Source organism: Mobula hypostoma, chromosome 15, assembly GCF_963921235.1.
Source record: "Mobula hypostoma chromosome 15, sMobHyp1.1, whole genome shotgun sequence".
NCBI classification, from domain to species: Eukaryota; Metazoa; Chordata; class Chondrichthyes; order Myliobatiformes; family Myliobatidae; genus Mobula; species Mobula hypostoma.
In genome coordinates this window covers 3914563-3939516 of record NC_086111.1, presented here as the reverse complement: position 1 = coordinate 3939516, position 24954 = coordinate 3914563, and the positions used below count along the sequence as shown (strand labels likewise).

Sequence of the window (24954 nt, the reverse complement as noted above, 5' to 3'; positions counted from 1 at the left end):
TCACGGGCACATACTTACTGTATGATGTGTGTGTGTATAAAATCTAAGAGCTTGGCGCAGTGCTGTCTATTACGTCTTTCCAGTAATCAAATAACACTTAATACTTCTGAGCTAATAAGTGATCTTATTTCTGTTTCCCAAACAGCTTCCTATCTTAACCGATATACGGTACTATACAAAGGTCAAAGCCGCCCTCGCAATGACTTGGTGCAAGTCCTGCTGAAGGGTTGACCTGAAATGTCGACTGTATTCTTTTCCACAGATGCTGTCTGGCCTGCTGTTTCTCCAGCATTTTGTGTGTGTCACTTGGATATCCAGATTTTCTCTTATATGTGTGCCTAAGACTTTTGCACAGTACAGTATGGGTCTGATTGTGTTTTTCTGATTCAGTCTCCTTTAAATTGTTTTCTCGTAATTTCATTCGACGGATCTTTGTTTCTTTCATTAATTTCCTCTTACTCGCATTCGTCTACGTCAATACTTCTCGCTGCCTTGGTAAAGCAGCCAGCATAATCGAAGACCCCACCCACCCCAGGCATCCTCTCTTCTCCCCTTTCCATTGGGCAAAAAATACAAAAGCCTGAAAGAACGTACCACCGGACTTATGGACTGCTCTTTTCACACTGATAACAAACACATGGACAGACCTCTTGTATGATGAGATGGATTCACTGTCCAGAATTGGTTCCTTGGTGTGTCTGACAGAGTGATCAGCAGCACTGGGGCTCCACAGGGGACTGTCGTGTCTCCCTTTCTCTTCACCATTTACACCTCGGACTTCAACTACTGCACAGAGTCTTGTCATCTTCAGAAGTTTTCTGATGACTCTGCCATAGTCGGATGCATCAGCAAGGGAGATGAGGCTGAGTACAGGGCTACGGTAGGAAACTTTGTCACATAGTGTGAGCAGAATTATCTGCAGCTTAATGTGAAAAAGACTAAGGAGCTGGTGGTAGACCTGAGGAGAGCTAAGGTACCGGTGACCCCTGTTTCCATCCAGGGGGTCAGTGTAGACATGGTGGAGGATTACAAATACCTGGGGATACGTATCGACAATAAACTAGACTGGTCAAAGAACACTGAGGCTGTCTACAAGAAGGGTCAGAGCCGTCTCTATTTCCTGAGGAGACTGAGGTCCTTTAACATCTGCCGGACGATGCTGAGGATGTTCTACGAGTCTGTGGTGGTCAGTGCTATCATGTTTGCTGTTGTGTGCTAGGGCAGCAGGCTGAGGGTAGCAGACACCAACAGAATCAACAAACTCATTCATAAGGCCAGTGATGTTGTAGGGATGGAACTGGACTCTCTGACGGTGGTGTCTGAAAAGAGGATGCTGTCTAAGTTGCATGCCATCTTGGATAATGTCTCCCATCCACTACATAATGTACTGGGTGGGCACAGGAGTACATTCAGCCAGAGACTCATTCCACCGAGATGCAGCACAGAGCATCATAGGAAGTCATTCCCGCCTGTGGCCATCAAACTTTACAACTCCTCCCTTGGAGGGTCAGACTCCCTGAGCCAATAGGCTGGTCCTGGACTTATTTCATAATTTACTGGCATAATTTACATATTACTATTTAACTATTTATGGTTCTATTACTATTTATTATTTATTGTGCAACTGTAACGAAAACCAATTTCCCCCTGGGATCAATAAAGTATAACTATGACTATGACTATGACTATGAGAATGATTCCTGTCTTGAGTGTGGGAGGACCCGGGTTCAAATCCTGGACCAGCCCTCCTTCGGACATCAAAGGATATGGGGAGAAGGCAGGAGAATGCTATTCAGAAGGACAATAAATCATCCATAGTGGAGCAGACTTGATGGGTCAAAAGGCTTAATTCTCCTCCTAGGTCTTATGGAAATGCCTCTGGCTCATTATCATCTTTGTCTTTATTGTTTACCTTCACTGCACTTTTCAGGAGCTTTTATACTTTATTTTGCATTGTTATTGCTTTACCTTATTCTAGCTCAGTGGTCTGTGTAATGGTTTGATCTGTATGAACAGCACTGATACCTGCCAGAAACTTTCATTCTTTATCCATTTCCATAGACGCCACCTGACCTGCTGAGTTCCTCCAGCATTTTGTGTGTGTTGCTGTGGATTTCCAGCATCTGCAGAACTCTGGTGTTTAACCGTAGGCAAGACAAGAGTTTCACTGTATGTTGGTACACGTGACAATAATAAACCAATACTAATACTGTACTAGTATCATCTACATGCTTTCACACACCTTCACTCAGACACATTCACACATACACACGTCCATCCCCACTCCAAACCCTGAGACCGATGCAGGAGTGACTTATAATCAGAGGTACCTGGTCAAATTTCCAGAATATCAAAATATGAACCGAAAAGGGTCAGGAGCATGAATATTCAATTGAATTACTAAGCATATTTTCATATTTCAAGAATGCACGTCAGTGTGGTTGCTTAAAAATGCAAATTTATCTGCGGTTAATGTAGTTAGCTTCTTCCGTGCTTGTCATATCACCCCTCAAATTTTGCAAAGCTCTTGTCCATTCCTGAGTTACCGTAAGGAATATGGTAGAAATTCTTAAGTTTTCATTTTTATGTTGCAGTTTTCTCAACCTGTTCAAAAATGTGGTTTTATGCAAGTTCTTGTGTTTTTTTAAGAAGGTGAAATGATTGTTTCAAGAAAGTGCAGAAATTCCATTCCTCCCTTAGACAGCTAAGCAGTAATCTGTTTCGTACCTACATTTTCTTAGAGGCAAAAACAAAGCTGACTACTAACAGCAATTATGGTTTGTTGTACAGGTAATTTGTGTTTCATTTTCAGAGCTAGGATACTTCGGTGATTGAAATTAAATAGACAAGGTGTAACGTTAAGGCATAATGTTGAGCACGTCTGCTCTGTCCGCAAAAAGCAGTATTTGCCTGTGGCCAACCATCTTAATTCCTGTCCCCATTCCTGTTCTGACATGTTGGTCCATGACCTCCTCTTCTGCCCCAATGAGGACAGCTTCAGGGTGGAGGAGAAACATCCTACAATCCGTCTGGGTAGCCTCCAACCTGGTGGCATAAATATCGACTTCTCCTTCTGGTAATTCATTTAAATTCTCCCATCCCCTTTCGTTCCTATTCAATTTCCCACTCTGGCCTCTTACTACTTCTTCTCACCTGCATATCACCTCCCCCTCCCCTCTCTCCCATGGTCCGCTCTCCTCTCCTATCAGGTCCCCTCTCTCCCATGATCCGTTCTCCTCTCCTATCAGGTCCCCTCTCTCCCATGGTCCGCTCTCCTGTCCTATCAGGTCCCCTCTCTCCCATGGTCCACTCTCCTCTCCAGTCAGGTCCCCTCTTTCCCATGATCCGCTCTCCTCTCAATCAGGTTCCCGCTCTCCCATGGTCCGCTCTCCTCTCAATCAGCTTCCCGCTCTCTCATGGTCCGCTCTCCTCTCCTATCAGGTCCCCGCTCTCCCATGGTTCACTCTCCTCTCCTATCAGGTCCCATCTCTCCCATGATCCGCTCTCCTCTCCTGTCAGGTCCCCTCTGTCCTATGGTCCGCTCTCCTCTCCTATCAGGTCCCCTCTCTCCCATGGTCCACTCTCCTCTCCTATCAGGTCCCCTCTCTCCCATGATCCGCTGTCCTCTCCTATCAGGTTCCTGCTCTCCCATGGTCCGCTCTCCTCTCCTATCAGGTTCCCGCTCTCCCATGATCCGCTCTCCTCTCCTGTCAGGTCCCCTCTGTCCTATGGTCCGCTCTCCTCTCCTATCAGGTCCCCTCTTTCCCATGGTCCACTCTCCTCTCCTATCAGGTTCCCGCTCTCCCATGGTCCGCTCTCCTCTCCTATCAGGTCCCCTCTTTCCCATGGTCCGCTCTCCTCTCCTATCAGGTTCCTGCTCTCCCATGGTCTGCTCTCCTGTCCTATCAGGTTCCCGCTCTCCCATGGTCCGCTCTGGAATATAATTTATGTTTTGTTACTGGGAAACAATTTAGTTTGTTTGGGCGGCATGGGGGCATAGCAGTCAGCATGACATTATTACAGGTTGTGGCGTTAGCCTTCAGAGCTCAGTCCCAGCTTCTCTGTAAGCAGTCTCTGTATGTCCTTCCTGTGGAACTTGTGGGTTTTCCTGGCTGCTCCGCTGTTCTCCCACAATGGGTCATTGTAAATTGTCCTATGGTCATGTTGGGGTTAAATTGGAATTGCCAGCAGTTCCTGGGACACCGCAGCTCGAAGAGCCAGAAGGGTTAACTCTGCGCTCTATCCCTAAATAAGAAAATTTTGTTTATGACCTTGCATTGATAGAGTGAAAATGAAGGCTATCCATCATTTTAATCAGAAATTAAGGATTTTTTTTGTTACGTTAGACTAATCAAATCAGAAGTAGGGCTTGCAGTCCTGAAAACTGTTTCAGCTCCTGTGGATCACAGCTAATTTGTGTCTTAACTCCATTTACCTTCTTTGGTTCTCTAAACTGCATTATCCTTGGCTAATATGTCATTTAGTGATTGTACAGTGCACACTCTCCAAGCAAATGCACAATTATATTGGTATGTGGTAAAGCTATTTGAATGTAAGCCAACTGACCAAGCTATTGTTGTACAATAATGCACTTGAAAGACATGTTGTGAGTTAAAAATGAGAAATTGCCAACACAAATGGGAGAGTGAACAGCGGTAATTTTGCTCAATGGATAACAATTGAAATCGATAAAATAAACTGTAAACATGAGATTCTGCAGATGCTGGAAATCCAGAGCAACACACGCACCCAAATGCCAAAGGAACTCGGCAGGTCAGGCAGCATCCATGGAAATGAATAAACAGTCGACTCTTTGGGCCGCAGTTCTTCATCAGGATTGGAAAGGAAGAGGGAAGATGCCACGATAGAAAGGATGGGGGAGGCGAAGGAGGACTAGCTGGAAGATGATGAGTGTACCCAGGTGGGTGGGGAAGGTAAAGGCTGGAGAAGAAGGAATCTGATAAGAGAGGAGGGTGGACCATTGCAGAAAGAGAAGGAGGAGGGCAGCTGAGGGAGGTGATAGGCAGGTGAGGAGAAGCAAAGCCACAGTGGGGAAGAGGGAAAAAATTACCAGAAAGAGAAATCAATATTGATGCGCTGTTCCTGCATCTCTATATGTACGGGGTCTCTTTTTCGGTATGTTAAATTTAAAATGGCTTCTTTCTTATGTTAAATACTGAGAAAGTCTCCAGCTAGACATTTGCTTGGGTTGATACAGATAGCAGGGTGCTATTAGCCAATGGGTATTCATGTTATCGTTTCTTCGGGTGATAATGCTGTCTCATATGACTGGGAAACGGGGGTTTTTGGCGGGGAGTCGGAGGAGAGACGGGGAGGACGGCGGAGGGGGTTTTTGGCGGGGAGTTGGAGGAGAGATGGGGAGGACGGTGGACAGCGTTTTTGGTGGGGAGTCGGAGGAGAGACGGGGAGGACGGCGGACATGCGGGGGCTTTTGGCGGGGAGTCGGAGGAGTGACGGGGAGGACGGTGGACGAGGTTTTGACGGGGAGTTGGAGGAGAGATGGGGAGGACGGCGGACGTGCGGAAAGTCTCCGGTCCATCACTCCGGGTGTTCCCGAGCCGTGCGCCGACAGGATCCGGGTGGTCGTCAGGAATTTCTGAGCTCCAACTGGTGCATGAAGAACTTGGACTTTGATAAGTCTGGCGCCTTGTTTTTCCATTACTTCCTTTTCTGTATCGAACTTATATTAATTTCATAGACTGAGTAATATCTATAAAGTGTACTTGGTAAAACGTACTGTGTGTTCTGGCTGGTGGTTGATGTTCGGGACTGATTTGGGCAGCAGTGGTACAGCGACCGACTCCGTGAGAAGCGTTCAGGCTGGTGCTGGGCGGGATTTCCCCGAGACATATACGAGCCGATATAGCTGAGCGTTACATATAGATGCTGTCTGACCTGCTGCATTTTGTGTGCGTTGCTATAAAATAACCTGCAGTTATATGATACCTATCATCTCCTTTCATGAAATTCCAAAGTAGACAACAACCGATGAGAGCTCAGATGGATAGTTACAAGAATACTATTTCCACTGACTAAGAATTCTCTGGTTTATCATCACTGACAAAATCAGGTTCATTATCACTGACATATATCATGAAATCATGAAGCTACGAGTCTAAAAATAAACAGAAGAAAATCTGCAAATCCAGAGAAGCACACACAAAATGCTGGAGGAACTCAGCAGGTCAGGCAGCATCTAGGGAAATGAATAAATTATTGATGTTTTGGTCCGAGACACTTCATCAGGATTGGAAAGGAAGGGGGAAGATGACAGAATAAAAAGGTGGGGAGAGGGACGGAGAACAACTTCCCTCTGGTGCCCCTCCTCCTTCCCTTCCTCCTACGATCTACTCTCCTCTCCTATCAGATTCCTTCCGCTCCGCACTTTTATCCTTCCCACCTGCCAGGCTTCACCTATCACCTTCTGGGAAGTAATCCTTCCCCTCTCCCCACATTTTTATTCCAGCATCTTTCCCCTTTCTTTCAAGTCCTAAAGAAGGGTCTTGGCCTGAAACGTCACTGTTAATTCATTAACATAGATGCTGCCTGGCCTGCTGAGTTCCTCCAGGATTTTGTGTTTAAAAATAAATGGTAATCCAATTAGGACTGAAGTGAGGAGAAATTGCTTCACTCAAGAAATGGTGATTTGTTTGTAATTCTCTGCCCCAGCAGTTGTGGAGGTTTTGTTATTGATTTCCTTCAAAACTGGGATTGACGTGTTAGAAAAATCAACAGATGGGAGGATGAGGCCGGAAGGTGTCTAAAGATAAAGAGCAGCCGGCGTCCTTTTTGAATGGTGGAGCAGGCTTGAGGAGCTGAAAGCTTCTGCACAGGACCGGAACAAGCAGCAGAGGGTTGTGAACTCTGCCAGCCCCATTACAGGCCCCATATCAACGACATGTCCGTTGAAGGACATCTTCAAAAAGCAATGACTCAAGGAAGTGTCATGCACCATGAAGGACCCCTAACACCCAGGACAGGCCTCCTTCTCTCACTGCCATCAGGGAGGCCTGACGAGACCCCCTCAGTGTTTCAGGAGCAAGTCCTTTCCCTCCCCCATCAGATTTCTGAGTGGAACATGAAACTATGACCGTTACCCCACGGTTCTGCTCTCTTTTTACACGACTTATTTTTAATATTTCTTACTGTAGTTTATTTTTCATGTATTGCACTGTGCGCTGCCAGGAAGCTACAACTGCACAAATGTACCTCATTCTGGGTGCTGCGGTGGCGTGGCGGTTAGCGCCACATTGTTATAGCTCAGAGTGTCAGGGTTCACAGTTCAAACCTTGTGGCTACGGGGATCAGGGAGTATGGAGGGAAGGCTGGGGCGGGGTTCTGAGTTGGATGATCAGCTATGATCATAATAAATGGCGGTGCAGGCTCGAAGGGCCGAATGGCCTACTCCTGCACCTATTTTCTATGTTTCTATGTTTCTAAACTCTCTGTAAGGAGCGTGCATATCCTTCCTGTGGAATGCGTGGGTTTCCTCCGGGTGCTCTGGTTTCCTCCTGCAGTCCAAAGGCATACCAGTTAGTAGGCTAATTGGTCATTGTCAATTGTCCCGTGAATAGGTTAGAGTTAAACGGGGGTGGTTGGGGTCGCTGGGTGGTGTGGCTTCAGGCAGGAAAGCCTACACACTCCACACAGCATTTCTGACAAGTCAACAAATTATTTTGTAAAATACAAAGTGAAGATTAAAATTGAAGACGTGCTGTTTTAGTAAATGTAGTGCTATGAAGAGTTTATGTGTACATGGGCTGCATCATCAGGGTCCACACCCTCGGTCAGTTGTCACTGTGTGCCTGTTTGTTAGGGAAGGTGGCTTCTGTGCTAATGCTTTAAAACAATGAGGTAGATAATTAGGGTTCCTCACACACTTAAGGCAGTTGTAAGCACCAGAATTCCTCGTACACCAACAAAATACTCGAGGTACTCCGATGGCCAGGCGGCATCTATGGAAAAGAGTAGAGCCGATGTTTCGGGCCAAGACCCTTCGTTAGGACTGGGGATAAAAAGATGAGGAGTCAGAGTTAGAAGGTGGGGAGAGGGGAGGAAGAAACACAAGGTGACGGGTGAAACCAGGGTGGATGGTGAAGTAAAGAGCTGAGAAGTTGATTGCTGAAAGAGATACAGGGCTGGAAAAGGGGGAATCTGATAGGAGAGGACAGAAGGCCATGGAGGACAGAAAAAAGGGGAGGAGCACCAGAGGGAGGCGACGGGCAGGCAAGGAGAGAAGGTGAGAGTGGGAAAAGGGGATGGGGAGTGGAGAGGGAGGTGGGGTTGGGGGCTTTATCAGAAGTTTGAGAAATCAGGGTTCATGCCATCAGGTTGGAGACTTCCCAGACAGAATACAAGGTGCTGTTACTCCAACCTGCGTGTGGCCTCATCACGGCAGTAGAAGAGGCTATGGATGGAGATATCAGAATGGGAATGGGAAGTGGAAGATTGCACTTTTTCTGGTGGATAGAGCGTAGGTGTTCGGTGAAGCGGTCTTCCAATCTACGTTGGGTCTCACCGATATACAGGAGGCCACACCGGGAGCATCGAATACAGTATATGACTCCCAACAGACTCACAGATGAAGTGTCACCTCACCTGGAAGGACAGTTTGGGCCCTGAATGGTAGTGAGGGAGGAGGTGTAGGCACAGGTGTAGCACTTGTTCCACTGCAAGGATAAGTGCCAGGAAGGAGATCAGTAGGGAGGGACAAATGGACAAGGGAGTCACGTAGGGAGCGATCCCTGTGGAAAGCAGAAACTGGGGAGGGAAAGATGTGCTTGCTGGTGGGATCCTGTTGCAGACAGTGGAAGTTGCAGACAGTTATGTGCTGGGTGTGGAGGCTGGTGGGGTGGTAGGTGAGGACAAGAGGAATCCCATGCCTGATAGGGTGGTGGGAGGATGGATGAGGGCTAGAGTTGCCAACTTTCTCACTCCCAAATAAGGGACAAAAGTAGCAGTCGAATATGGGACACTTGTGTTTACCCCGAGAAAGTCTACCATGACCATGAAGCCTTGCGTGGGCACCTCTGTGCGCATGCGTGTACATGCATATGATTTTTTTCTGCAAATTGGTTTTGGTTTAATCTTCCTGATTCTGATACACTGTACATACATTATTTCTACTTTATATAGGCTGTGTATTTATCATATCATTCCTGCTTTTACTATATGTTAGTGTTATTTCAGGTTTTATGTGTTATTGGTATGATTTGGTAGGTTATTTTTTGGGTCTGGAAACGCTCAAGAATTTTTTCCGTATAAATTAGTAGTAATTGCTTCTGCACTTTATGCCATTTTGGCTTTCGAACGGTTTCATAGGAACGCTCTAACTTAGCGGGAGAAATACAGGACAAGGCCGGTCCCGTATGGGACAAACCAATTTAGTGCAGTATACGGGATGTCCCGGCTAATACGGGACAGTTGGCAACTTTAATGAGGGCAGACATTTGCAAAATAGAAGAGATGTGGTTGAGGGAAGCATTGATGTTGGACAAAGGGAAGTCCCCTTCTTTGAAGTAGGAGGACATCTACTTCGTTCTGGAATGAAAAGCCTCATCCTGAGCAGATGCGACGCAGCTGGAAGAAATGAGAGAAGGGGATGACATTTCAACATGTAATAGGGTGGAAAGAGGCATAGTCCAGGTAGCTGTAAGAGTCTGTGAATTTATGATAGACATCAGTAGATAAGCTGTCTGCAGAGAATTCCTTGTATCAGGTTTCGTTGTCTTTAATCAAGGAAATTATTTTCTTGGAAGTAGTTATGCAATTTCTGAAGACATGATACTTACTAAATAAAGAGAAGGTGCAAGCTATACTAATATTAAAATTAGTTTAACCACCCTTGAGTTAATTAAATTCTTACTTAAAGATGATCACACAATTCTTTCCACCCTCAGCTTCATGGTGTAACAGTGGTACAATTGTTCCTGGCAAATCCAAGATTCAAGCAAGAAGCACATTTGCTTCAGGTTAGAGAAAAATTAAAATAAATTGGTCAGATCCTGGCATGGCTTTAAGGAGGATTAATCTTAAGCACTCAGATAAACAGTTTGCTACAGCTAGCTCTCCTTCACACAGCTCAGAGAAGACCTAGCCACAATGGCCATATTGGAGGTAGACCCTGGGCTGAGGTACTAGAATATTAGGAGCCCAACATGGGTTGCTACCTTCAGTGGAAATATAGTTATTTCAAGTGTTGCTGGCAGAGCGTCAGCTTGGTAAAAGATGTACATTGATTTGCCCGAAACTTCTGGTTCTGGCAGCACATCAAGCTGTCCAAGAAGGGATGCCATCAGCCGGCAACTTTCAGGCTGCAGGAGTATGTGCTGAAGGACGCGATGCAGCCACTGCAAGGGCTCTGTGGGGGACCACAGTATAGATACTGCACAGAAAGAGTTGGGTTGGGTGAGCAAGCCCCTCAATTACCGTAGCAGTACACCACCCCAGAGGGCTGTGTGTGTGGGAGCGGTATACCACCCCAGAGATTTTTCATTATGAGTAAAGTTTATTTTGATATATATTAAAAAAGTTACTTTGGTTATGTTGACATCACTGTCTGCTGTGCTGTAGATATTGCTTCCTGTCATGGAAGGAGGTAGAGAGATATGTACCTAAGATACAGATAGGATGGTTAGATTTGGTCACGTTTACAAATAAGCATTCACATATTGCTGCAGTGGATAGAAATATACTGTAAAATACTTTCCCATTTTAATATTGCAAACGTTAAATTTATGCTGACTGACAAATTGCTGAATACAGATCTACTCACCAGTGTGGCATTAATCTATCAGTAGTCCAATGTCAATAGGAGAAAATTATATTAATTAAGAACATCGGAAGTGGACTCCACCACAAAACTGGAGTATATGTTTCAATGTTGTAGAAATCACTGAGTGCGCAGGGGACAGGAAAGGCTATGGAACCAGACAACATCTCAGCTGTAACACTGAAGATCTATACTCAGATCTAGCTGAACTTCTAAGTAAACTGTTCCAGTATTCAGCACAGCATGACTCTGACAATAGAGAGAATTTTGACAAGCACAAAGGGTGGTTAAGAAGCCGTATGGTCTGTTGGCTCTCATTAGTTGGGGGATTGAGTTTCAGCATTGCGAGGTAATGTTGCAGCTCTGTAAAACCCTGATAAGACCACACTAACAGTATTGTGTTCAGTTCCAGTCGCCTCATTATAGGAAGGATGTAGAAGCTTTAGAGAAGGTGCAGAGGATGCTGTGTGGAATAGAGAGCATGACTTGTGACGATAGGTTCAGCAAACTAGGGCTTTTCTCTTTGGAGTGAAGGAGGATGAAAGGTGACTTGATAGAGGTGTATAAGATGATAAGAGGCACAGATTGAGTTGATAGTCAGAGACTTTATCCCAGGGCTGAAATGGTTAATAAGGGGACACAATTTTAAGGTGATTTGAGGGATGTCAGAGGTAAGTTCCTTACACGGAGAGCATGGAACGTCTTGCAGGGTGATGGTAAAGGCAGATACATTAGGGGCATTTAAGAACCTCTTATACTGGCACATGGATGAAAGAAAACTGGAAGGCTAGGGAGGGTAGGGTTCGACTAATTAAGGTCAGCTCAACATTGTGGGGCAAAAGGCCTGTACTGAGCTATGTTGTAAGGCACTGGTGAGGCCTCCCATGGAGTATTGCAAGCAGTTTTGGGCCCCTTATTTACTGACATTGGAGAGGGTTCTGAGGAGGTTCACAAGAATGATTCCCAGAATGAAAGGGTTAACATATAAGGAGCCTTTGATGGTTCTGGGCCTGTACTCACTAGAATTTGAAAGAATGAAGGGGGATCTCATTGAAACCTATCAAATGTTGGAAGGCCACGATAAAGTGAGTGCAAAGATATTGTTCCTTTGGTGAGGGAGTCTAGGACCAGAGGGCACAGCCTCAAATTAGAGGGATGTCCATTTAGAACAGAGAAGAGGAGGAATTTCCTTAGCTAGAGGTTGATAAATCTGTGGAATTTGTTGCTACAGGTAGCTATGGAGGTCAGGTCACTGGGTGCATTTGAGGTGGAGGTTGATAGGTTCCCAATTAGTCAGGGTGTGGAAGGGTGTGGAGAGAAGGCAGGAGAATAGGGTTAAACGGGTAATGGAATGGTGGAGAAGACTCAATGGATTAAATGGCCATATTCAGCTCCTCTGACTTATGGTCTTACGTTTGACGTACATCCTGTTGACAGAAGTGCTAAACAAATCTAATTCTGCCCAGTTGCTTTACTGTTTCTCATCAGCCAGTTGATCGAAGTGTGGGTGACAGTGCACTTGCATTCCTGACACGAGACTCATGAAACAGACACAGCTGCATCAACATTCAGGAAGCTCATTGCAGGGCAGGGCCATTCCCATAGTCAAGTCAAGTCAAATTTATTTATAAAGCACATTTAAAAACAACCCATGTTGACCAAAGTGCTGTACAAACCATAATAGGTAGCTAAAATCACAAATACAAGAAACACAGATATAAACAACAAGGCACACAGCTTATAGGCACAAAATGAACAACACACGAGCCTAGGTACAAGCCAAAAATCAGCCACATCAGGAAGATTCAAACGCTAGTGGATACAGATAAGTTTTGAGCCAGTTCTGGACCAGTTGCAGAAGGGACAGGGACGACTGACTAATCCCAGTATACAGGGAGTTGGAGTAGTCCAAGCAGGAGGATATAAGGGCGTGGATGACTTTCTCGAGATCTTTGAAAGACAGAAACGACTTGATTTTGGCAACAGTACGAAGCTGGAAAAACCTGGCTTTTACTACTGCATTAACTGGCTTGTCAAACTTAAAGACGTAATCAAATATCACACCAAGGTTTTTGCCATGGGGTTTGACAAGGGTGGACAGGTTACCAAAACTGTTGGTAATCACTTTGATGGAGTCAGGGGGGCCAGATAGGACAACCTCAGACTTGCCTTCATTCGGCTGTAGGAAGTTTTGTGACATCTGTTACGTACCCCGTAACTGGGTTGCCAAATCAGCAGAAATGGATCACTCAGTTGGAGTCTGGAGTACTAGAACTAAGAAAGTTTTATTAAAGAAACAAGCAACACAGTAATCGAAAGGATAATAAATGCAACAGTTCAGTGATGATAAACACACATGTGCACAGCATTAAGATAACAGCATCAATCAAGCTCTATCGTTGTCTAGGGGTAAATGACCAATTTCAAAATGACTCAAAGTTCAGTTCGCAGTAATCGTTGCCATGGCGATGGACAAGGTGGGGGAAGAGAGACAGAGAGAACAACTCATCATTCAGCACAGCTTCACTCACAGACCAGCGGGATGGCTCACAAACAGCTTTTGGGCAGGTCCTTGGTGATGTCACCTGAGGTCACCGACTGTGACCCCTCCTCCAGATGCGGTCGATCCTCTGCAGTGAACCCGGCACCCAGGCAAGGGCGGACACACACCGGGTTCCCGCTGATCGTACCTTTCCACCCTGTGCGTTGTCCGGTACTTCTCACCACTCGTGAGAGGCGCACCGCTTCCAGGGTCTCGTTACCTCGGGTGGCGTGTGTGTCTGTCTTAGCGAACCTGTCCCTTTTTATCCCCCTGCTGGGGTATCGCCTGTCCATCACTTCAAACAGTTCAGGGTTCAAAGGGGGGAGCCGCTCCAGACAGCTCTCTCTCCCACATCCCTTCATTACACATCTCCAGACGCTGCTCCATTGTTCCTTATCTCTCCTTCCCCTGAGGGCAGGTGGCAGACCACTTGCTGATGCCACTGATGCTAGCCCAGGCCAGCAAACATCTTAATTTTATGTGTATTCTTGTAACACATCCAACACTTTACGTCTTCAAGGCAGTTCATGTGGCTGACTAGATTTGACTGGTCGTTTGGTTTCAAGGGGGAGATAAAGCTGTGTGTTGTCAGCATAACAATGGAAAGAAATGTCATGTTTCTGAATGATTTGACTGAGGGGATGCATGTATATAGAGAAAAGAATGGGACCTAGGATGGAACCTTTTGGGACCCCGCAGGAGAGACTAGCTGGGGGAGAAGAAAATTTGCCTATGTTGATGGAGAAGCTTCTATTTTTGAGGTAGGATGTGAACCAGTTCAAGGCAGTGCCATCAACACCAACCCCGTACTGGAGACGGTCTATTGAAATGGTGTGATCCACAGTATCCATCAGCCTCCAACCTGATGGCATGAACATTGACTTCTCTAACTTCCGCTAATGCCCCACCTCCCCCTCGTACCCCATCTGTTATTTATTTATACACACACATTCTTTCTCTCTCTCTCCTTTTTCTCCCTCTGTCCCTCTGACTATACCCCTTGCCCATCCTCTGAGTTTTTTCCCCCCTCCCCCTTTTCCTTCTCCCTAGGCCTCCTGTCCCATGATCCTCTCATATCCCCTTTGTCAATCACCTGTCCAACTCTTGGCTCCATCCCTCCCCCTCCTGTCTTCTCCTATCATTTTGGATCTCCTCCTCCCCCTCCCACTTTCAAATCTCTTACTAGCTCTTCCTTCAGTTAGTCCTGACGAAGGGTCTCGGCCTGAAACGTCGACTGTACCTCTTCCTAGAGATGCTGCCTGGCCTGCTGCGTTCACCAGCACCTTTGATGTGTGTTGATCTACAGTATTGAGCGCTGTGCTGAGGTCAAGAAGAATTAGGATGACAGAGTCACCTGAATCAATAGAGAGGAGCAGGTCATTGTACACTTTCAGCAGGGCAGACTCTGTGCTATGATAAGCATTAAAACATGACTGAAATCTTACAGAGATGTTGTTTTGTTGTAGGTAGCATGAGGATAGCGTGATGGGTTGGAAACAGTCCATTTCAGATGAACAGACCAGTGAGACTGTTAGGTCACGAGTAGGGGGAGAAATGTTCATTCTAATGTCTTCAACTTTGCTAATGAAGAATTTTGAAGATAGTACAATAGCTGCTAAATGTCCCCCAAGGTTGTCTCCATGGTAATTCGTGGCCTGAAAGGTACAAGCACATCCTTCCTCAATGAAACCTGTTCAGAAAGGGGATTTTCACATGAACTATTCATGTAGGGATAACGATCTCAGAGGTGACTGATCAGCTAGGGGTTTGTACACAGAATGAAGATACCAAAGCTTGTGTCTAAACGTGTATAAGAATGCCTGGTGCAAGAGACATACATTCAGGGTGAGAGTGGCAAGTTCAACAGCAGCTGAGTGGAAAGCGCAGCACTTGACAGAACCAGCGATTTCCGATGCGGGTTCAGTTCCTGCACTGTCTGGAAGGAGTTTGTGTGTTCACCTGTGACCCTACGGGTAGCCTCCGGGTGCTCCAGTTTCCTCTTACATTCCAAAGATGTACAGGTTAGGTTTAGTAAGATGTGGGCGCGCTATGTGGGCACCAGCGACATGGTGACATGTGTGGGCTGTCCCCAGACCATCCATAGACTTGACACAATTTGATACAAAGGACACGGTGGTCTCACAATGATGCAAGTGTATTTGTGATGGATATTCATTGTCCAGGGTCAAGAGGCCTTTCATTTTTGCCAGGCTCAGATTTCTCAACATACCCGCTGACACTTGTAGAGATCAAAGAGTTGTTTTTGAGTAAGTTAAACTTACAACGAATATTCTTTGTTACAACCAACTTCTTGTCATAAATGGAAAGCAATAATGAGTTTGAAATTAAAAAGACAGTTTTGCAAATGAACAGCACTGTCTGTAGAACAGCGTGGGGCTGTCTGCTCAGGAGATGCAGTGGAAGACAATGGGGTTATGTTCATTGCCTGTTTCAAACAGGACAACGCTGACTAATTGTTAAATTTAAGCAAACTTGCAGACCAGATTGAAACTATCATATAACATGATAAATAGATGATCTGAAAATAGTTTGTGTACTGAAGAGAGTCAGCTTCACTATATTAACTGTGGTATCTAGGAATTTCTGTTCATGAGAGCTTTTAGACCAACTTTGTAAAAATTTATCTGAAAAATATCATGTATGTGTAGTCATGGAAGTGGCAGAAAAGTGGAATAAATGTAAGGGAGCAGTCAGGCTTGTTAGGAATGGTTAAAGAGCATCACAAAGACAGGTGAGCTCGAATCCCTTCCACTGCCTTCAGTTTCTGTGATGGATGATTTGACCATCTGTAACTTGTTGATATGTTGTTGTAGCTTTTAAGAATTGTACCTGTGATTTGGAAATCCTTTGTGGGTTAGAAATTTTTCGTCATAAGATAGAAATCCTCTGTGAGTGTTAAGTGTGTTTTAAGGATTTTGTCTGGATTTAAATGTACATCACTAAAAATAAATAAACTGTGTTTGCTTCAACTACTTTATTAGCTGGAAGCATCTCCTACTTGGTAGGGAGGGGGAACCCACCCCACAAATAGTGGGCATTATTAGCTAAAGTTGCTGTGGAGGAAAGACAGGGAAGTGAACTAGTCTTTCAAGAGCCGGTGGCTGCACTATAACCCCCCTTTAATGAGGGTACCTGTGGCTATCTACATTGGACAGGGTTTAAGTTAAACTTTATGGAGTTCAGAACTTCGCGACCAGCATACACAATGCCATGTTTCAATGTATATTTGACAAATAAAGCTAGTTTTTAATCTTTAATGTTTTGTATAATTGGAGAAAATATTTAGAATATAGCTACGGGTACTAAGGCAAATGGACCACTCACCTTCCTACAGCTGCAAGATCATTTGAAGTGTGCTTCCGCCTGACTTGTGAATGAATATGTCAGAGTAATTCTTTGCTCCACAACATTAGTAATAGTGTCAAGCATCTATCATTAGTTTGGTATCGATGTATTCACGCTCCTTGATTGAATGGCGGTCTCATGCTAAGTAGCTTCACTGGGTGAGTTCTTCAAGCAATCAACACTGTACAAGAAAAAAACTAACATTTTTGCCATCTTTTAATTTCAGAGGTGCATTCTCTGAAGTGGTCCTGGCTGAGGAGAAGCAGACCCAGAAACTGGTCGCCATAAAGTGTATTCCCAAGAAGGCTTTGGAAGGAAAAGAGAACAGCATTGAAAATGAGATCGCTGTCCTTAGGAAGTAAGTAGTAGAACTTACATAAGTAAATAAAAACAACTAAACTTTAAGTGGGTAAATAATGTGATGGTGAAGTGAACTGTTTCCAGTTGCAGTCCAATTAAAAGAAGGGTATTTGGTTGCCAGTTTTGGCTTGCATTCGAGTGTGAAAATTCTTGGCAAATTATTTATCAAAACTGCACTGTGTAGATCAATCTGCTTCATTTCACGGAGTAAGTGAAAAGTGATGTTTTACCATTAAGTCTTACTTGAATTTTTCATTTACATTAATGCCTCTGCAAGGATTTTCCAGACAGTTTGTTAATTTGCTCTTCGTTGCAAAAATGCATTTACAGAGCCTTACCAATGAAGCGTGAAAGACAAAATAAATGCAGGGAAATCACTGGCGATACTTGACGGATCAAGTAATAGTTATGGAGGGAAAAGTAGAATTAAATTTCAGTTTTGATGACTTATCATCAGGACTGGGAATGTTGAGAGATACATGGGATTCAATTACTTTTGAGTCCTTCCCTCTTCAGTCCTGACAAAAGGTTCCGACCCGAAACGTTGACTGATCGTTTCCACGGATGCTGCCCGATCTGCTGAGTTCCTCCAGCGTGTTGTGAGAATTACTTTTGAAATGTAGTCACTGTTTTGAAAACATAAATTCCAGTTTACGAGCATTAAGATCACATGAACACCAATCTTCTAATAACCAGAAATTCGGATCTAGACTTTTCTCAATATACTGCAGAATGGTCTTTCACATACATCGGAGAACACCTCAAGCTTCAGTTTACTATTTCATCTCCAACATGACCTCATATTTCACTGCAGTATGAGCTTTGCTCAGGTCCAGGAAGGATCATCCTAATGCACGTGGAACCATCTTCTACACTAAAACTGTCCCACTTGAACTTTTCATTAGTGTACATTGGAGATGAAATTTTCAATTTAATGTTGTTTAATATTGTTTCCTGTACACAAGTGTAAGGAGAATGATGCAATTGTTATTCTGGATCTGATGCAGCACAGTAAAAAACACAAAAGATAAAGAACTAATAGTAATAATAAAAAATAAACAGAAAGTAAATACATAAGATAACTTATAGACATAGATTGATTGTGCGTCCATAAAGTGATGCCAGGCCGTACACAAGGTGACTGACAGTATATAATAAAGTAGTAGTGGAGTTAGTGGGTGGAGGTGTTAATCAGCCTCACTGCTCGAGGAAAGTAACTATTTTTGAGTCTGGTCGTCGTGGTGTGGATCCTACATAACCTCCTCCCTGATGAGAGTGGGACAGACAATCCATGAGCAGGGTGATAAGATCCTTCATGATGTCATTGCTCCTTTTCCAGCATCTTTCTGTGTGTGTCTACTGCGCGTCTGTAGAATGATGTGAGTACGGACGTGTCTACTGCGCGTCTGTAGAATGATGTGAGTACGGACGTGTCTACTGCGCGTCTGTAGAATGATGTGAGTACGGACGTGTCTACTGTGCGTCTGTAGAATGATGTGAGTATGGATGTGCGAAGTCTGGCTCTGGCCCTCTTCAGCCCCCTTCGAAAGCAGAGGCATTTGTGAGCGTTCCTGACGGTGTAGAATGTGTTCTACAGCCCTGAGGTGTGTGATGTGCGCCCCCAGGGGTTTGAAACTGCTCACAGTATATATGAAGCCATATTTATTGTGCACAGACTCTGCACAGGTGACGGTATATTTACTTGCTGCACTCCCTGTGTTGAGTGGGCTCCCAATCTGATGGGTTAGTCCAAACTTTTGGCCCAAATCTTTAGCAGAAGTCGAGGTTGATACTTGTCACTTGAAGTTCACGGTCACACCACCAACAAACATTTGTTGCATGATAGAGATTTATAATCTGCAGTCTTCCCTTTCTGAATAAAATTGTATCCCCACTGTCTATTTATTTATTTAGTTAGAGATACAGCATGGAACAGATCCTTCTGGCACAATGAGCTACACCACCCGCAATTCACTAATAATCCTAGCTGCTGTTCCCTCGAAGCTGCGCGGGTGTGTGGCCACACATAGTCCTGTGCACATAGACTGTGTTGCTGTGCAGCTGGAATAAAGATAGACTAGAAAAACATTATGAAATGTGAAAAATTTTCTTTGTTGTACTGTACTTTATTATGCTAATTCCGATATAAAATCAAAACTATGTGGTATTTCAATTTTCAATTTATTATTTGTTGCATGCATATTACAAAACAATATTTAAAATGCCGCAGTTTCAGGCTGTGTAAAAGTTTACTGTTCAGAGCAATGGTTGGTCCGTGCAGCTATGTAAAAAAAAATTAGAGGGAACGTTGATCCTACTCTAATCAGAGGAGCCCCTGTCTCACCATACTCCCACTCCCCTTTCATCCCACCTTAGTCCACTCCCCTGTTTTGCTCCACCCCACTCCTCTTTACATTGGCACAGCTACCTTCTCTCTGCACTCTCAATCCTAATACAAGGACTCAATGTGAAATGCTGACAATTCCTCACCTCCGCTCCTCTCCCACCACCCAATCTGCTAAGTTCCTCCATCAGCCTGCTGTGTAGTGGGGTAGTTAATAGTGCAGGACTTCCCTGTGTGAGTCCAATATCCACAGTTCCTCACCTCTGCTCTTTAGATATAGAAAGAGCACTAGGTTGACAAGACAAATAAATATTGAAAGGATGTTAGAGATGCCACAAGAGGAAATCATGAAGATTTTGAACAATGAAGACAGAACCCTAGATGCAGTGTTGATAGTTGGCTGCTGACATTGGAAGCAATATCTGAGTGATGTTTGTCCTGGTAAAGTAAAAAATTGTCACCATTTTGCTTGGAATAAAATAACTTTCAGCATCCATGTTTAATAAGTTACTTTACAAATGTGGCAGATGTGTGTTTTTGAAATGAGGGTGAGCAGTTAGAGTGAAGCTATTACTGACTGTACCGGCAGTAAGATGGGGGTTCGATCCCCACCACTGTCTGTAAGGAGTTTGTACATTCTCCCGTGACCGCCCGGGTGCTCCGGTAACCTGTATTCTAAAGACATACAGTTTGGGTGAGTGAACTGTGGGTATGCTATATTTGTGCCAGAAGTGTGGTGATATTTGCAGGCTGCCCAGCACAATCCTCACTGATTTTATTTGATGCAAAGAATGCATTTCACTGTATGTTTTGATGTACATGGGACAAAATGAAGCTAACCTTTAAATGTGTTAGGTGCATTTTTCTGCTATGCCCAGGGAAAGGTGGGACATTGCAGCTTGGATTGATTGAGATTGCCATTTGACAGTGTCAATGTGCTTACATGTTTGGCTGGTCCACTGATGTCATAATGCACTAGTTAACTCAATGCCTTCGTACAAAGAGGTTGCAGAAAATAGGTTCATGGATTTGACCTTGTGAGATGGATCAGCAACGATCAGCAGTTTCCTTTCTTACTACTCCTTGACCTTTTCACCAAATGATTTAGGACTGGTGTTGAAAAAAAGCCGATAAACCGAGACAAATGTTTCTGTTGGCACTGTAAATCACAGTATTGATCTTTTATTTCAAATTTTAACCATTTTGTTTATCTGCACTACTTCCTGAGTCCAATCCAGCACGAAGGATTTGCTATATTGTTTGACATTCAGGGTTAAATGTAAAATAATTCTAACATTTTCTAATGGATTTCACATAAAAATGTGCCCAGAATTTTACACACTTTCAGAGATGTTCCAAATGGCTTCCACCAAGCACTACCTATGCTCATAATCTTATGCTCAGGTAGACTATTTACCTGGACTTATTTCCTGGCATAATTTACATATTACTATTTAATTATTTATGGTTTTATTACTATTGAATTATTTATGGTGCAACTGCAACGAAAACCAATTTCCCTTGGGATCAATAAAGTATGACTATGATTAGCAGTTAGTGTAACACTATTCCAGTGCCAGCAGTGCTGTTCAGTTGCTGGTGCTATCTGTAAAGAGTTTGAATATTCTTCCTGTGACCGTATGGGTTTCCTCAGAGTTTCCACACACATTTCCAAGCTGTACGGGTTAGTGAGTTAATTGGCCATGTGGGTGTAATTGGGTAGTGTGGGCTTGTTGGGCCAGAAGGACCTGTCACCGTGCTGTATCACTAAAACAAAATTAAAAACTCTGGATATCAGTTGACGTTTCTGTAATCTACATCATAGTTTTAGCAATCTCACTAGCTGAAATTCCTGATCTCTAATCAATTCTGTTGAATGATTCAGGATATGTTTCAGTTTGTTGTTTAGTTCAAGGTTCCTTGATGCTCTGCATTGATCCACAGCCACACAGGATGACATGAATCAGTCCAACTAATTCACTTTGCTGTGTAGCACGAATCCAAATTCCATGTACGTGCCATGTTCCTATCTCCTATTTAATCATCCTTCACCCAACTCTCCAAGCTCGACTTAATGTTAATATCTTTTATCAAAATCAACTCCAGAAATGCATGCCATTATTCCTCAGCCTTCTGCTCAGAAGACAAAATATTTTTCTAATTTTCAGTCCTAATTCCCATGCAATTAAACTTATAGCTATCTAGTTTCTATTAACAGGTAATTCTTTGAACTTTTTTCACTGTTTGCTACTTCTTTAATTTGGAATTATCATCAAACTCTTCTGTCTGCAATTAAATCATTTGGAGATAACTGCAGGTACAGCACGGTAGCTCAGGGCATTGGAGTTCAGGGTTCAATCGCAGTGTCCTCTGTAAGGAGTCTGTACGTCACCCTCATGGAACGTGTGGGTTTTCTCCAGGTGCTCTGGTTTCTTCCCACAGTCCTGGGTAGGTTAATTGGCCATTGTAGTTTGTCCTGTGATTGGGCCAGGGTTAAATTGCTGTTGTCAGGGGTTGCTGGGCGGTGAGGCTCTTATTCCGCACTCGATCGCGAAACAAACAAATAAATAAATAATGGTGGCCGTCCGTAGGGTCCGATGGTGACAGGAAACCTGTGCGGGAGAGTTTTTAAAGTAGAAAAGCTGTTGCACTCCCTCGACCTTGGAAGTCGGGGTCCAGTGGTATGAACAAGTGTTACGAACTGGGGTCTGCCTTGGTTGCAGTGGATGAGTGTGACATCTTCTGTGCCTCATCATGCCCTTTGCTGTCCGTAATGTGTCGCAGAACCCCTCCGTGATGTGTTTTAGAACCCCCCCCATGACGTGTTGTAGAACCCCTCCGTGACGTGTTGTAGAACCCCCCCCCATGACGTGTTGTAGAACCCCTCTGTGACGTGTTGTAGAACCCCTCCGTGACGTGTTGTAGAACCACCCCTCCATGACGTGTTGTAGAACCCCTCCGTGACGTGTTGTAGAACCACCCCTCCATGACGTGTTGTAGAACCCCTCCGTGACGTGTTGTAGAACCACCCCTCCATGACGTGTTGTAGAACCCCTCCATGACGTGTTGTAGAACCCCCCCGTGATGTGTTCTAGAACCCCCCCATGACGTGTTGTAGAACCCCTCCGTGACGTGTTGTAGAATCACCCCTCCATGACGTGTTGTAGAACCCCTCCATGACGTGTTGTAGAACCCCTCCGTGACGTGTTGTAGAACCCCCCCGTGATGTGTTGTAGAACCCCCCCACTCTGTGACGTGTTGTAGAACCACCCCTCCGTGACGTGTTGTAGAACCCCCCCCGTGACGTGTTGTAGAACCCCCCCCTCCATGACGTGTTGTAGAACCCCTCCGTGACGTGTTGTAGAACCACCCCTCCGTGACGTGTTGTAGAACTACCCCCTCCGTGACGTGTTGTAGAACACCCCCCCATGACGTGTTGTAGAACCCCTCCATGACGTGTTGTAGAACCCCCCCATGACGTGTTGTAGACCCCCCTCTCCATGACGTGTTGTAGAACCACCCCTCCGTGATGTGTTGTAGAACCCCTCCGTGACGTGTTGTAGAACCCCCCCGTGACGTGTTGTAGAACCACCCCCCCATGACGTGTTGTAGAACCCCCTCGTGATGTGTTGTAGAACCCCCCCTCCGTGACGTGTTGTAGAACCCCCCCGTGATGTGTTGTAGAACCACCCCTCCGTGATGTGTTGTAGAACCCCCTCGTGATGTGTTGTAGAACCCCCCCTCCGTGACGTGTTGTAGAACCACCCCTCCGTGACGTGTTGTAGAACCCCTCCGTGACGTGTTGTAGAACTCCCCCCTCCGTGACGTGTTGTAGAACCCCCCCGTGATGTGTTGTAGAACCCCTCCGTAATGTGTTGTAGAACCCCCCCGTGATGTGTTGTAGAACCCCCCCGTGATGTGTTGTAGACCCCCCCCCGTGACGTGTTGTAGAACCCCTCCGTGATGTGTTGTAGAACTCCCCCCTCCGTGATGTGTTGTAGAACCCCCCCTCCATGACGTGTTGTAGAACCACCCCTCCGTGACATGTTGTAGAACCCCCCCGTGATGTGTTGTAGAACCCCCCCCTCCGTGACGTGTTGTAGAACCCCTCCTCTCCGTGACGTGTTGTAGAACCCCCCCCCCCCCGTGACGTGTTGTAGAACCGCCTTCCTTGCTGTTGTATCTCTCAGTAGATCTCACCCATCCAGCTGAGTTCTCAAGCTAGGACAGGCACATTCGTATCTGACCGGGGTATAAGATCCTCCGTCTACCCTCAGCTGGTCTAGCCCACCTGTCAAAGCCCGGTACTGGAGTGTGGCCTCTGTCGCTCTACTGAGAGCCAGTTGAGTGTCTGGTGGGCGAGTGAGCTGCCCAGATTGGAACATGACAAATCCCTTCACCAAGGATATCCCAAACACCCCAAATAGTAAATAATATAAAATGACTAAATTACATTTTTATTCAATAAGCCAGAAGCCATGGATATAAAATAATAAGCTTTATACTTCCTTCTTGGCTAGTAACAAAATTAACACAAATTGCAATGCCATTCAAAGAGGAGAAACCAAATCTACTCTTTTATTTCTGGAAGAGCCAGACTTACATCAAGCTAGGAAGTACAATATACTATGAGAATTAAAACAAAACAAAACAAAAAATCTTGTGACTTCCTTTGCTAAGCATCTTTGCGATTAATTGTTGATAAGAAGTTTCTGTTTATATACCGTATCTATAATTAGGACTTTAGCCAGTCCTCTCCTTCTTGTTTAAGTAGATTGTCCAGAACTTTCAGGAGTTCTTCCTTTCGGTTCGTCCTTTCTCTGTTGTTCTCATATCCTTTTTGAGAAATGTTCATACACAGGCAAATAAAAGATCTCTATCCCCCTGTAGCCACCCAATAAATTATATTGATATAATTTGATATAATTTGGCAAATTTCAAATCACAGTTTAGCTTGTCTCTCTAGCATATGTTTTTAACATTGCAGTGTGATCTTTCTGCGGGCCATGGAGAAAATTGATGATGTTTGATGTTGTGTTTATTTGTAATAAGGAGCAGTGGAATCTGACAGCTACCAGCCTGCTCCAGTGATAAGAGTTGCAGCCCCTTCTCAGATCAGCATGATGGAAGAATTCCTCTGGAAACATGAGCTGTCTGTTCTGATTAAAGCAGTGTCATGTCAGTTACTGACATGTTTTATTTGCCATCTCCATGACAACAGTACATGGGTGCTCTGTCGAGAGTCGCAGTGGCGTAGTGGTTAGCACGACGCTGTTACAGCTTGAGGTGTAAGCTTAGTTTGGAGTTCAGTCCTGGTGTCCTCTGTAAGGAGTCTCTGTAGTCCAACCCAGGGAGTGCGTATGTTTTCTCCAGGTGCTCTAGTTTCCTCCCACAGTCCAAAGACATACCAGGAAGGTCCACTGGTTGTTGAATATTGTCCCATGATTAGGTTAGGGTTAAATCGGGATTGTCGGGGCTTGTTGGGGCAGCTTGGCTCCAAGGATCAGAAGGGCCTGTTCCACATCACATTTCCAAATAAAATACATAATC

General features: G+C 44.7%; 1 protein-coding gene across 1 annotated transcript in view; it reads left to right on the top strand.

Moving 5' to 3' along the window:
- Positions 1-24954, top strand: part of LOC134356650 (calcium/calmodulin-dependent protein kinase type 1-like) — a 284479-nt gene that overhangs the window by 160089 nt on the left and 99436 nt on the right. Inside the window, exon 3 of the mRNA XM_063067628.1 lies at positions 16927-17058. Within this exon, the coding sequence (XP_062923698.1) occupies positions 16927-17058 (132 nt within the window). The remainder of the gene's footprint in view (positions 1-16926; positions 17059-24954) is intronic.